The 15,793-nt window shown below is 28.6% G+C and overlaps 1 protein-coding gene and 1 long non-coding RNA gene across 3 annotated transcripts; both read left to right on the top strand.

The window, feature by feature from the left end:
• The first annotated feature begins 49 nt into the window (after positions 1–49).
• Positions 50–2,588, top strand: LOC142326725 (uncharacterized). Its single transcript, XR_012756847.1, has 2 exons — positions 50–321; positions 2,281–2,588. It is a non-coding gene; the product is annotated as an uncharacterized LOC142326725 (long non-coding RNA).
• A 4,160-nt stretch (positions 2,589–6,748) lies between these two features.
• aurB (aurora kinase B) lies at positions 6,749–15,793 on the top strand. Of its 2 annotated transcripts, none has more exons than XM_075368075.1 (2): positions 6,749–6,843; positions 12,454–15,793. In XM_075368075.1, exon 2 carries the CDS (start codon positions 12,468–12,470, stop codon positions 13,497–13,499), a length of 1,032 nt encoding a protein of 343 aa, XP_075224190.1. In that variant the 5' UTR covers positions 6,749–6,843; positions 12,454–12,467; the 3' UTR covers positions 13,500–15,793. The 2 variants fall into 2 exon arrangements, with proteins under 2 accessions (XP_075224190.1, XP_075224191.1); XM_075368076.1 differs by lacking the exon at positions 6,749–6,843 and adding an exon at positions 7,528–7,645.

Genomic DNA, 15,793 nt, shown 5'->3' with positions numbered 1-15,793 from the left:
TTTTTTATTGATTATTTATTGTTAATACAATGTGTATATTATAAGTAAAACAATGCAACTGCATCTTGCTGTTTATAATAATGAAATCATAGTAGTCATATGAAGAGAAAATTTTTTATTATGATAAGAATATGCATTTCAGTAACAATGCATTCATTATAAATACTTTATATAAGCAAAAGTCTTTTTTTTACATTTTTTTGGCTGATGTAATAGTGCATTATAACTGGCAATAACCTACTTAAAAAATTGCAATTAGGCTTGCCCAGACTCAAGCATATCAAATGTGAGGACCACAGTTTGAAATCATCAAATACATGGGTAACATTAGCTTTCAAATTAAGAAAAGTAATGTTTATTTACTTCCCTTTGATCAAGGATCCTGCTGTTTCATGGAATAATTGCTGTAGTAAACAATTTAAATTATTAAAAACCAATAATGAAATGACAGGTTCATTAACGAAACATTAGGTTCAAAACTTGGTCACCTTAATGAAATATATCCCTCCAGAAGCTCTTTAGAAAATAATTGTCAGTATTAATGGATTTCAGTTGCAACCTAGTGGAAATTGGCACTAAGTAAGCTCTAAGTAAGTCCTTTGGAACAAAGTTCCGTTAATTTGAAAGTGAGTTGTTTGTTACTTTTAATAGTTTTAAAGTATCACAATGCATTATGTCATTCAACCAGTAAACAGTTCATATTGGTATTAACCATAACCCAGTAAAATGGGTTTATAATGAATTTAAAAGCATAATCTGTTTGTAGGAAAAATATTGTTGATTATTCTAGGGAAAATATTATTCATCTTTTAATTACATACTTCTCACAACTTTTTTTTGGTGGTGGTTAGTGATAACAGTTTTAGAAGGTGGTCATTTTTCCAGCAAACTGAACCAAATTAAAAGTATTATGAAAGCTTTTACCTATAAAAAATGTTTTCACTGATGAAACTGTGAAGTCTTCATTAATGACTGGTGATAGCAGGTTTTTACACTGCTAAAGTTACTGGTAGCATTTTATTTTTTTTTGAGTAACAAATACATTATTTATGATGTGGTAAAAAAATATATTAACTGTGTGCCCGTTTAGTCTATGACAATACCTTTTGGTGGTTCCGAAGGCTAAACAGAAAGAAAACATACGCCAGCATTATTCACTTTTGTTTGGTCTGTTTGTTGTAGTTCAGGTGTATCAGATTGTGGATCTTGATATATTTCAAGATTTGTCAATAGAGGAGAATAACAATGTCCTAGAATGTATTTGCCAAACTTCAAATACTGATTCAGGACACCAAAATGAGCATAAAAGTTCATATTCTAAAAGTCCTATTTTGCTTTTTTTTTCTTCTGGATGCCATTTTGTTATTTTCAACAAAAAAATTTTTTTTTCTGGAATGGGTATTCCTACTTTAATTAAATTTGGCAGATTTAAGACTAGTGTCTTATTCTACAAAATAAAAGATTTTGAAAACGTCACCTTCAAAAATTTCAAAATGGTGGCCATCCTAATTTTTTAATCTTCAATATCTTTGTAATTACTTGTTTGATCAGATTTTTGTCTATTACAAAATTTATTAAGCATTTTATTTTGAACAAAGTAACACCTCATTTGTAATGAGGTGTTACTTTGACAAATAATTGATCCATTGTTCAAATGTGACAAATGTCACATTGTTTGTCACTTTGACAAATGTATCCATTGACAAATAATTGATTTATTGCAGACAATTAACCCAGCAGTACTCCTGCGCACCATAATGCAGCTGATTATTTTTTTCCTGTTTTTATTTCCTCTATTAAAGGTAATAAAAATTATAAAAATAGATAATAAATAGTAAGTTAATAAAAATTATCACCTCTTATCACCCTTACAAAAATCAGTTTGTCTTTTTTTATTATTTTTAATGAATTACATAATATTTTAATCTTATAATTCATTACTTAGAGTTAAATAAACTGTGAAAATTCTATTTTTTTTTGCTAAATAAAAGTAGTATTGATAATATTTATATATAATAGAAATTATTTTTATTTTATAGGCCTATACATATTTAAAATAATTAAAAGATGTTTGTTTGTTTACACATTTGTAATCTATATTATGTTACAAACAATACAACACACCAAGCTGAATTATTACTCAATATGTATGTTTCAAGCTGAATTTTGTTAGTTTGTTTTTTTAGCTTTCATTTTCACTTAATCCTATTCTTCAAGAGAACAGGATCAAGCTGTTTAAAATAAGCTTTAGATTAAAATATTTTTTCATTTCTTTTCTAGGTAGTTGTACAACCCTTGTTACCTGAGTACTGCCTGTATTAGACGATCTGTGAAGAGGTTGACTCCCTTGCCATCAAGTTATCAGATTTTATGATAATCATATCATACTTGATAAAATTTAAAAATAAAAATAAATAAATAAACCTTAATTTTCTTACTTATTAAAATGTTCTTACATGTGTACTCAAATATTTGTCAATAAATGCCTTCAAAGTGGTTTTTAAATGTGCACATTTTTTAAATATGTATTTTGACAATGTTTTTTATTTATACAATTATAACCAATAAAATAAAAAAAATTAATTTAATTTTGTGTAAATTTTAATTTTGTTAATAATTCTAACATAGTTGTATTATATTGTTTCATTAAATAATTATTATACTTCTACATTAATGCATTTATTAAAATAGAAGTTACAATATCTTCTTCATTTTTGTTAATTAATTTTGCATTTTGTGAAGTTACTTAGATCAAAGTTTTCTTTGATTCTTCCAGGAAAATGTTGAAACAATTCCTTCTGTAAAAATAATCAGTAGTGCAAATGTAATCTTTAACACAGATAAGACCCATAAATAATGATGCTGTTATCACAAATAACAAAGATTAGTATACATGTAAAGTATGTTTAGGTAGGAAATTATGTTACAAGTGTATAAACCAGTCAAACGATGAGACAAAAGAAAAATGAATGAATACTGAAAAATCTTATTTAATCACTATAACATATATTTTATGTTGGACACAACATAAAATTGCTTTTAAGACTTAAAAAATGTTATTGCTTTTAAGACTTTTTACTGTCAAATTAATTATGAATAGATGAAAAAAGGAGCAGTTCACCTTTATGAATGGTTTGCTTTTAAAGGTATGAAATTTCTGTTCTGTGTTAACGATCAACAATTCATTGTTAAACAAGGTCTTAACTATCATGTTATGTTAAAAACAGTGGCGGCTTGTAGCTAAAGTTAATAGGGGTGCTGCTCCAGAAAATGTTTAGCCTTTGTTCTAAAATTATCTAAAAGGAAACAAAAATATATAAAACAAAAATTTATTCAGAAACTTGATAAAATCCTAAAAGAACAAAATCAAAAATTTTTTACTTAATCTAAATTGTTACAGTTCAAGCTTGATCTATTTATTTAAAAATGAAATCTATTCTTCTTGTTTTAATTTGTATGAAAAGATCAATAATTTTCTCCTTGATTTCTGGAAGACAACTGAGGAAATTTTTCTCCATTGAAAGCATTGCAAGCGCATTTAGTCTTCCGAATTCATAGTGCTTCTTAGAAAAGTTTTTATTCTTTTCAGTATTGAAAAGCAACGGTCTGCCTCTGATGTAGTCATGGGAATGGAACTGTCAAGAGGATTTTTATCAGTTTTGTAATTCCACTAAGAACATCATCTAGATAATTTTCCAAGATAAATTTCAGCAGCTCAATTAATTTGTAGTATTCATGAATATCAGACCTACAATAGAATACTTTTAGTTCAGTTTCAAGCTTTTCTTTGTTAATGATGGGATATGCTTCAGTGGTCAGTACTATCTCTTCTGAAGGATGTTCATTCTTAAAACTAGTGAAGCATTTCTTGTTGAACATTTAGCAGCTACTAAGTGTTTAAGGGAAAAATATCTGTCTATTATATCAACACATATACAATCACACACTTCCTTAATATCTTGAGTTTCTTAATTCTAAAATAGCACTTTTGAAATTTATTATATATTCATTAACTTAAACACAGTAATTTCTCAAGATTGCATTTGGTTGTAAATTATTTCAACATGGGACATAATCTGATGAAAAAGCTCTAACCAAAACTTGAAATTATCATAATTCATGTGTTTTAAAATTCCTGTTGCTTCTGCAGTGGTTTGATCCGCATTTGATGTTAACTGAATTTCAATAAGGCAATTTGTTAAAGGTTGTAAATTTTCATGAACTCTATGGTCTCTTGATTTATGGTTTCTCCTTAATACTTACGGTTCCTAAAAAGGATAGTGAAACTACATTATCAACATGCTTCTTTGACTTCTCATGCTTTTCAGTTTTTTTTTTTCATTTTGTTTATATTTCTAAAACCATCTTTTGTCCACATTACATCACCTCCAAACAGCAAACACAGAAAGCAAAACAGTGTATTTTTTACTTCACAGCCACAAAGCCAGCTTTTTCATTGGTACCATTCAGAATTAAAGCTACGAATATATTTCTTGTTGTTGCTTATGCCTGGCTGAGATATAAGAACATCAGGTGTTGAATGACCTCTTTTCTAAACTGTAATTTTCTCATAGAGAGACAGTTGTAAAAACTTAAGCTGTTGAAGTTCACTTACATCACAGAACTTATTGCTTGGGGATGCAAGACCATGGTTAAAGTTTTCTGTAAAATAAAAGAACCGGAAAAAAATGAAATAAAATAGCTGGAAGCAGGATAATAATCTAATTCTACACTTTATTACATTCAAGAATATGGTACACAATTTTTAATCACAATACACGCAGAGTAAAAAAAACCTACCTTCCACCAGTACGCCAGGGTTGGCACTGCAGGAGCGACATGCTGTCCCTTCCTTGCAGTCTTGCATGCAGCTTCCTATGTGCACAACAGCTAACACCACGCTGCTGGAACTGTGAAGTGCATAGTTCCATATAAAGATTTTTGTATCTTTTTCATAAACTGGGGCATGTTTACTCACATTAAACTAAATATCTGATTCGATTTGGGGCTCGCGCTGGTGTAGGTGGCCGCGCTGATGGGGTATGGTAGCTCTGCAACCGGGAGCATGGCTTCATTCCGCCGGTAGCGGTCCAGATTGTGACTTGGTAATGCCACGACAGACTCCATGATGGGTCCGGGGTTTTTCCCCAGCTGTTGCGCACACTGGAATGAGGTTACATTCCCCTTGTTAGGTAACCTAAATTGTTCAACTTATTTGGGTGTAGGTCTGAATTTCTATGTTGCGATCGAATCAGATATAATTTTGATTGATATGAGTGTAGCAATGATTTACCTTTCAACACGTTCGTTTCTGAGGCATGAACGATGCTGTCAAATATGGACTAAGCACAAGGGTTCGCGCTTCCACGGTTTCGGCCAGTTAGTTTCAGGGAATTATGTTAGCTTGGATATGAAGATGTCCGTTTGAGGCCTATGTGAAGGCAAAATTTGATTTGTATTTTTCTAATGCAAATGTCTGCCGAGGCATTTACATCGGTGGCATCCCGACCGAGGCCTGGCTGATGACTGTGAGATGTAATCAGTAGAGGGTCTAAAGACGACTTCTGGAAAAACTCTTCAAGGCTCTGAACAGAGGAGGTGATGTGGCAACCAGTAATGTCACAAACTGGGTGTCTTCCCTCGACGAGGTTGGGATGACATTAAGCTTAAGGATTATATATTGTACAAGTATAAAGAAAGGGACTCATTATATTAAATGTTATTGAGTATCAAGTGGAAATAGGGGGTGCTGCAGTTCCACAGTGCCTATATGCGAGACGCCACTGGTTAGAAATAATAAAATAAAAATAAAAATCTGATGTGGACACCATGTGACTTCCTTTTATGCCTATTAAATTACATATAAACATCCTTTTAAAATGAAAAGTACTTCATAACATTTTATTTCATTAACAACTTCTGATATTTTTCCATTTTTTTTATTGTTATTGAATTATTATTTATTGTAATTTTTTTTTTCAGTCAGAGGTAAAAAAGTTTTAATAAATCTATATAATTAAATTTAAAAAAAAAAGTTAAAAAAAGAAGATAGAGTCAGATTCGAACCGATGTTCCTTCCCCTTGTATGATCCAAATATTTCATTAATTAAAATTTTATTTGGCTGTAACTGGAACCAATGAAAATAATTACCACTTATGAAACACCGCTGTAAAGCTCTCAGTGAGGGCTTATTACTGTAGTTAAGAAAAACTTCAAAATACAGTTTTTTATTTTGGGCTTTTTTTAGTACTTTTGGTTCAGTCGATTGCAATCAAAAGGAGGGTGCACAACTAGATGTTACAACAGCCTTAAATCCAACGTTTCAACAAACTACAGCATATCGTTTTTGAGTTATGCGAAATACATACGCATATTCATACGTACGTATGTACAAACGTCACGCCGTAATTAGTCAAAATGGATTCAGGGATGGTCAAAATGGATATTTTAGTTGAAGTCTGAAAACCGACATTTTTTGCAATCACAAAACTTGCTTTACTTCGTACAAGGAAGTAAAAAAGTGTCAGTTTATTATTTTATATATATTTATATATTGACCTTTCAAATAAGCAAGTTGTAAAATAATATCCTTTATAAATCAAAACCCTTTTATACATTATTTTAATTGAAATTTGTTGCTATTATGGTTTTATTTTTTTACAGACATTTAAGGTGGAATATTTCATAAAATTATAATAAATATAAAAAGTGTTGCGTTTCAATGTTGGCAGTTCACTGTGATTTAAAGTACCGTCTTGCAACGGTTTTCTCCAATTTCTTGTCTGTTATTGTTCTGTTTCTGTATTTTCGAGGGAAACTAAAATACATTTTAATTGTTTGAGGTAAGAAAAATTCGATTTGGAATCTATTTTGTTGTATGGTTAATTTTGCTGCTTAGAAGTAGCAAATTATTTTGAATTATGATTTATCGAACTAATTGTGACTTAAAAAAAGTCAACTTTTTGTTAAAAAAGTCAAACTTTTGTTCAAAGGTTATTTGAACTCTTGTATTGCATTTAAAGAAACCGTTATTCGTAATTTTTTTTACTTACTTAGTGGAATATGTTTTTTTTTATAGTTTAGTAGGTTTATCGTTGAAACTTATTCGTCTGTTTTGTGGCAGTTTGTATCAACCTAATAATTGCCTTGCATCAATTTTTGGGAAACTTAAATATTTGGGCATTCTAATTACTATAATTTTTGTATGCGTTTAAGTTGATTAAGAAATCTTGTAATCGGTATGGTTTTACCTTTTTTGAAAATGAAGGGATTTTCATACCGGGATTCGAATATAGGATGAAAGGCCTAGACGCTACCACTCCGCCACAGAGATCGGCTATGTCTCTATGAATTTGTTTAGAGAATGTGACCTTAACATGCAGATGAAAAGTGTGGTTAAAACATACATATTTTGTGGTTAACATACATATTTCATCATACTATAGTTTATTAACAGGGAACATAATGGTTTGTTGAGACTGCTTTCTTGTATATTCCTGAAATTTTGCAAGTGGTTAAAGTTGTTACACTGACATCAAATTTATATCAACATATGTAGGAAGATAATTTCAATAAAAATCTGGCGATGTATTTGGATTATATTTTTATTTGAAATTTGTTTTATTTCATTTTTTTGAAGTAGATGTAAGTATTGTTTTCACCCTGATTATTATTTATCGTATCTAATAAGAAAAACAAATATATCTTATTTGTTTGTAATACAATATTCTAATTTTTATGTAATGAAATTTTCAATTTAATAATTTGTTATAAATCTTGTTAAACATTTTATTAATTTAATATCACAAGATAGTAAATTTTAATTTAATAGCCTTAGCCTTGACTTTAACACAAATTAGGATAAACTTATCTGTTATTAATGCAACTGTTTTCTTCCTGTTGCCCTCTTTCCAGCTTTCTGTTTTTTCTGGGGCTTCCAGCTTGCTCATACCCTGATGGTCCTTTTGTTTCCTGCATAATTTGCTGTTTCCTATATATAGTAATAGTAACTATGACAATAATTTTTCACAAAATTATCATAATTACAAGAATAATTTTATAGAGGAATAATACTTTTAATGAAAATTAAAAGTTAAAACTGGGAGTCAAATAGTGAGATTTCTTTTGAATGCTTTAATGATTATTCTATTCTTGGGAGGTTGCATATTTGGTCTTTGTATTTCATTTAGAGAATTAGATGTGCTTTTTAATAAATAATTAACAGTGAAAAAAATTTGAAATTAGAGGGTGAGGAGAAGCTTTTACAGTTAGAAAATCAAATATATTTGAGTTAAACAAGAGGGTGATGAATTTACCAGCTGAGATTGAAGTATTAAAAAGAAAATATTTACATTTAATATTTTTCCAAGAGTTCAAGATTTTTAACTCGAAGAATGGGTGTTTGGACAATCTATTGGAAATTAGTGAAAATCATGAAGAGCTTTATGATATAGAAACAAACGGTCAGTGTGAATTTTTGTTGTTAGTGGATTTGAATGGGAATAATGATTCTGATGAGAACTGGAGCTAAGGCCAATAATATTTATTATTCTATCAGGAGTCTTGAACTGTCACATTTGAAGTCTAATGATAACTTTATTGAGGTTTGAGAGAGTTAGTGCCGAATTGCATTAATGTAAACTGTATTATAGTAACCATACCTTATAGATTTGATCTGCTGCATAATTCTAAGATAAATAAATTAATGAAGCCTACTAATGTTGAAATATGTAATTTAAGTCAATTACTTGGCGAATTATTAAATTTTTAGACAGCTGAATGCTGGTTTCAAACAAGACATGGAATGCATTTAAATTTGTTAGGGAAAAGCTGATAGCCAGGAAGATTAGAGAATTTGTGTTGTGTAATCATAAAAATTACTGTGATTATGGACTTTTTTTTTCTTTTTCCTGTTTAGCCTCCGGTAACTACCGTTTAGATAAGACTTCAGAGGATGATATGTATGAGTGTGGAATGAAGTGTAGTCTTGTACATTCTCAGTTCGACCAAATCTGAGATGTGTGGTTAATTGAAACCCAACCACCAAAGAACACCGGTATCCACGATCTAGTATTCAAATCCGTGTAAAATAGCTGGCTTTACTAGGACTTGAACGGTGGAATTCTTGACTTCCAAATCAGCTGATTTGGGAAGACGCATTCACCACTAGACCAACCCGGTGGGTTGTGATTATGGACTGAATTGTCCAATAATCACATTAATCATAAGCAATAATCATTAATCATATTAATGATAATGCTAGAAATGTCCAATGGTAATACATGTATAGCAAACAAAATTTGCTGCAAAAATTTTTTTTTCACCGCTATGAATTAGGCTTTGATACGTCCTTCCCTGGAGAGGCTAGGTCAGTTCTTGATTTAACTGAGTGTTACCTTCTCATTTTTGAGAAGGTAAAAATAAGAGAAATAAACTTTTTAATGTATTAAAATTGGACTGTGGTATTTGTGGTATTTAGAATTTGCCTGTGGATTGTTTTTTCTGACCAAGTTTTTAAGAGGGTGAGTTGAAGTGATCCACGTTTTTGATGACACTGTAGTGAATTGTGACTAATAATTGTAATGCCAAGGTCAGTTTGCACTCTCAAGATGCATCTAAAAATTTTGAAAGTAATTGTCAATCTGTAGTAAAATATTCTCAAGGTTTTAAGGGTAAATTTAGAGTGATATGAGGAGTTTTGTTCAGATTACAGGTCTGATTAAATGTTAGTGTTTAAATGAGTTCTTTCTTAGTGAAGCTGAAAAAGAGTTGTATTATTACACAATTATTATGTACTTATTAACTCCTACTGTCGGAAGAGATATATAAAGGGTGCCTGTTCTATTCTGGTTGATGCTCAACTAGTATTTGGTGTTATTGACTTGGGTGATTTATGCATTGATAAAGATTTTGAAATTGTGGGGTTTTTTTTGGTGTGAAATTATTGTAATCTCAGTTTATCGTTCACCTGTTGGAACTCTTGATGTTTTTCAGCTAAGAGTTGCGCTGATCTTATAAAAAATAGTCTAATATTGTCTTATTGTATTGATATTGTTGTATGTACGGATCTTAATATTGATTTCAATGAATCTACCTGGGATACTAGACTTAAGTGTACTTGCCCAGGTCTTTTAACTTATATTGTACTAGAGGGAAGTTTTGCCATGATTTCAGTTTTTCTGGAACGGAGGGATGTTTTTTTTTTCAAAAAATGTTTTGGTTAATAAAAGGAAGAGTGAAAATAAAAGTAAAATTGTATAATGACAAGATAAGAGCAATCAAGGATAAAATGATGTTGTATTTCAATCTCTATAAAAGTACACAGTCTGTTTTAAAAACAATTATTTGCAATTAAAAAACCTAAAAAGCAGAACAAATATAGCCATGAAAGTGGCATATGAAACTTACATCTCTGGTGCTGCTAACAAATGTAAGGCTGTGTAGTAGATGATAAAGAATGAATGAAATTGAGATTAGTATTGCAGTGGTCACATTAACGTGGTTGCTTCCGAGTGTGAAGTTTATTTTAATTATAATGATAGATATTGGCTATTCAAGGGTTCAGGCTGGTTAATTTGTGAGTTTGACTGGGAGCCTGTAAATGAAGCTGATGTGCATCAAGTGGTTATGAGCTTTACAAATTCCAGGTGCTCTGATTATTATTATAACAACTTGAGGTACTTACATATTAACACCCCTGCAGCTACAGCTTTATTTAAAAACAAAATAGTCAATTGGATTTCAGTGGAAAATGAAAAGTCTCTTTATTAATTTTAATAAATGGTTATTTATTTATATTTACTTTTTTATAAATATAATTTAACCAAACTTAGCCTACACTCGCTTCGCTCACTAACCTTGACTAATTAACACCGTAATTTTTTGAGTATTTATTTAATAAATTCAGTAATTATTGCAATTATTTATTATTTAAATAATCAAAACCAGGAGTGTTTTATATTACTTAATTTTTCTTTATCTTGTTCATTATGAGTTAATATTCATTTCGGTATCAATAATAATATTTTTGATAATTTTATTTTTATTGTTATCAGATAGATTAAATTTAAAGGCATTAACTATTATTAATTCCTCATCATTATTGAATTTTACATTAGTTAGATTTTCAAAATCATGATTTCATCAAATTATTATTATTTCAATTATATAATTATTATTATTATTTCAGTCATATTTCATTTCATATCAGGTAGATTAAATTTAAAGGCATTAGCTATTATTAATTACTCATTATTTTTGAATTTTTCATTAGTTTTCATTATTATCAGAATTATCTAAAGTTTCATCTATTTTTACCAAACTGTTAAAATTATTATGGAACTCTCTTTTTCTGTTACTTTTTGGTTTAATTAAATTACCTATTTTCTTATTATGAGAGGATTTTAACTCTTGTCTATATATATTAATATTAACCCTAATTAAAACCATTATATAATTAAACATGACATTAACTAAAATGTTTAATAAAGTTGTGTATTGTACAATTTAATATTTATAGTGTTTCTTTTAAAATATCCCTGTTTCATTTCTTGTTTTATTCTATATCTCGAATATTTTGTTTTATTTAAGGCTTTATTGTATTGGGAATTTTTTATATTTATTTTAGAATATGTGGGTATTATATTTAGTTTTAAACATGATTTATTGAAATTTATTAAATGTATAATATTTTATAACTTAATTTGCATTTTATAAAAATAATAGGACGTTTTAGCCCGGTTGGCATTTATAATTAAAGCAAAAACAATTCTTTTATTATTGTATTTGTCCATATTCCCCTCTGTACTAATATCTCAAAGACAGAAGTATAAAAACCATTTACCACAAAGAGTATAGAATTTAATAATGCTTCTTACCTTATGCTTATTATTTTTTAATAGCGCTTTCAAAATTTTCCCTCATCATCAGTTAAAATTTTTTGTTCTCAAATCGCATATTAAATTTAAACATTAAAATTACAACATGTAAAAATATGTAGTCAAAATATTAAAATATAAACTTAAAAAATTTATGTGACTAGCCGCACATACAGTACTTAAGCACAGTACTCTTCTGTACACATAGTCACATAATAAAAAATTTAGTTTTTTAACTAATTTTAATATTGTGACAACATATTTTTATATGTTGTAATCTTAATGTGTGATTTGAGGAAAAAAAAAGTTCAACTGATGATGAGGGAAAACCTCGAAAGCGCTATTAAAGAATAGTAAGCATAAGGCAAAAAGCATCATTAAATTCTGTATTCTTGGTGGTAAACTGTTTTTATATGTTTGTCTTTGATATTTAAATATTTATTTTTTAAAATTATATATTACAAATAATATAAGCCATTTTTGTCATTTCATTAAAAATAATTTGTTATGTATGTACTAATTTCTATTGTAGTTACATGATACTTTGCTACTTTTTAAAAATGTACTTTATTTCAGATTTTCCTGTTAATATGAAACGTGCAAGAGCAGAAGGTATAGGAAAGAATTTATCAGCAAAAATGATAGCATCAAAGCCTAACCAGCAGTCACCAGATTCTTCAGCCTCATGTCTTAACAAAGAAAATGAGCTACCTTTTGAACTATCCAAAGATATTCCGGAACATTTGAGAGAAGCTGTGAAAGAAAAAGCCCTAAAAATGTATAACTATGGTAAAGAAAGAGGAGATAAACCGTGGTCTCTTGATGATTTCCAAATCGGTACTCCATTAGGAAGAGGACGATTCGGTCGAGTTTACTTAGCTAGGGAGAAAGTAACAAAATCTCATGTAGCTTTAAAAATGATTTTTAAATCAGAAATTATAAAAGGTAATCTGGAACACCAAGTTATCCGTGAAATTGAAATACAAAGTAGATTGAAACATCCAAATATTATTCAATTACTTACATATTTCAGTGATGAAAGACGCATATTTTTAGTTATAGAATATGCAGCAGGTGGTGAATTGTATAAAAAATTGCAAAATTCTCAACCTCGAAGATTTCCTGAAAATATTGCTGCAAAATATATTTACCAAGTTGCTGATGCTTTGCATTATTGTCATTTAAATAAAGTAATACACAGAGATATAAAGCCTGAAAATTTACTTCTTAGCTTGGATGGCAGTATTAAGTTATCGGATTTCGGTTGGTCTGTCCACGCTCCATCATTGAAAAGGAAAACAATGTGTGGAACATTAGATTATCTACCTCCAGAAATGATTAAACATCAATATTATGATGAAAGTGTCGATAACTGGTGCGTTGGAGTTTTATGTTATGAATTTTTAGTTGGTAACCCTCCATTTGAGAGTAAAGATAACAATGAAACATTTAAAAAAATATGTAGTGTCACAGTTAGGTATCCTTGTCATATGTGCCACGGTGCTAGAGATTTAATATCAAAACTTTTAAAGAAAAACCCATCTGAGAGACTTCCTTTACCTGAAGTTATGAAACATGATTGGATTGTTTCTAAAATGAAATGCAGTTCTCAAAGTAAATAAATTCTATTTAAAAGAAATATAGATTTTATTATAAACTGGAGTTTTATTTTTTTTGATCTAGGTTAGTGCCATGCAAGTTTTAATATATATCAATTTTATTATACATAAAAAACCAGTTTATAAATACTATTTGATCTATACTGTTTTATGTTGTGTTTTAAAAAACAACATGAAAAATTCTTTGAATAACAGTTTTCTGAAATTTAAATTTTAAGCAGATCTCAAGTATTCAAATGTTCAATAAAAACCATTACTCTTGGTTTAACAAATATTAATTTATTTTTATATTAATATTTTGTAAAGGTGTCTTTTTAAAAATACATTTTTAATTAAACACTTATAAAATAAAAAGGGAAAAATATTTAAAGAAACTTTTTATTTATATTTCATTTTCAAACTGTTTTTTTAACAATAATTACAATACTTATTGCAGTTAACTAACTGCCCATCAATGATTCAGCTGCCAGCCAACTTTTGTCTTGTATTTGAATGGCTGAAATCAGACAGCTTGCAATGCTGCTGGCCATTTTATTTTTCACCACACATAATTATGAAAAATAACATAGCAGAAGCATGTTTATCTGTTGATTAATAGTCGCTGCACTGAAAACAAAGATATTCATATGAAAGATATAAACGGACTTTTTATTTATAATAATTTTATTTGAAATTGATAGAAGTGTTTTATATTCTCTTAATTCTCTTAATTCATTCTCTTAATCTCTTCATTCTCTTAATTCAGTATTTTGTTTTTTTTGTTTTTTATGAACCATTATGATACAAAATCCTACATATTACCTACCTTAAATAAAATTAGTGTTAAAATTTATAAACACTTTATAAACAAAGATCTTTTTGTAACTTTCCAAGCTCAAAAGATGTAATTGTAACTAAAAATTACTAACCCTTTTGCACCAGTCTGTGTAACAAAAAAATAGCATTCTCTGTACCACAGGTTTTCAGGAGTAATTCAATAAATACAGACAAGTTTGATGAAACTTCTATCTTAATTTCCATTCACTAATATTTATCCTGCATTTATATTGTAGCAAGTGTTGTGCTGTATCCTTTATATATTTCTTTTTTAATCCCATCTCCTAATGACTTGTTACCAAACAGTCAGAAATAAAATTAAATCTATTCCTTAATCTAAAGCTATCCAATTTACTTGTAATTGGGAAGAAAAGGAATTCTTCTGTGGATTAAAAATTGTTTTAACCCTTTGTCATGTGATAATTTCTTTAAGAATTTGTCCGTAATAAGATTCTTTATGTTCAAATAATGTAAGTCGTCCACCTATCTACTTCTGAAAATCTGCTTGGTCCATTTCTTTTGTGTTAATTATGAGTGTTTATATTTCTATTAAAATTGACTGCCCACATATGATTTGACTTATAAATAATAACAAAGGCTCTCAAAATTGTGAATTTTTAAAAAATTGTCAAGGTTTCATATTTCCTTTTTCCTATCGTATGTCATGATTGCTTTCTTTTGTAGTATAAACACTTTCTTAATTTTTTTTTCTAGGTGATGATTCCCAAAATGTACTGTAACTTAAGTGCTTTGTATGTAATGTCTTTTATTTGTGATAAATTAGCCTCATTGGTTTATCATTACCAAGCAAAGATAGTAGACTGAGCAAAAATATTTTAGATTTTTGTGAATGTTATCTACTTAATCATTTCAGTCAATGTTATGATCAATCATTACACTTAAAACTTCATTAGTGATGACGTCTGTAGTATTATTTAGCATTATATTTTTTTCTTGTTTGCTGTTTGTACTTATTAAGTTGGGATTTAGTGAGTAAGATATTGAATAGCTGAGTATGTATCTATAAAAAATTGTAATTAACATATTAGCATTGGATTATATTAGTTGCTCATCTAAAGTGATATAGTAGTATTCAAACAGCATAAGAGCATGAGCAGTAAGATAACAGTCATCCCCTTTGCTTCTGGAATAATGTAATCTGACTGGAAATATTCATTGAGTTTTTTAATATTTTCTATTTAAAGATTGTGAATTTTAGATGGATTGAAACGAATGAAAAATACACTATAAAAAATTGTTATAGATATTGAAATTGTTATATTAAATTAAATAATATTATTGTTAAATTTATCAATAAATAATAAACTTAATATGTTTATTATTTATTGATAAATTGTTAGGAAAAATTTAATTTTAATTAAATATTTTTCAATGATATCTTATAAAAACAAATTATTTTATGTCGTATCTAATGAAATAAAATGTTACAACAAATTTAAATATATAAATATGAATACTTA

Source organism: Lycorma delicatula, chromosome 6 (genome assembly GCF_047948215.1).
Source record: "Lycorma delicatula isolate Av1 chromosome 6, ASM4794821v1, whole genome shotgun sequence".
In the NCBI taxonomy this organism is placed as follows: domain Eukaryota; kingdom Metazoa; phylum Arthropoda; class Insecta; order Hemiptera; family Fulgoridae; genus Lycorma; species Lycorma delicatula.
This window is presented reverse-complemented; position numbering and strand designations above follow the sequence as displayed.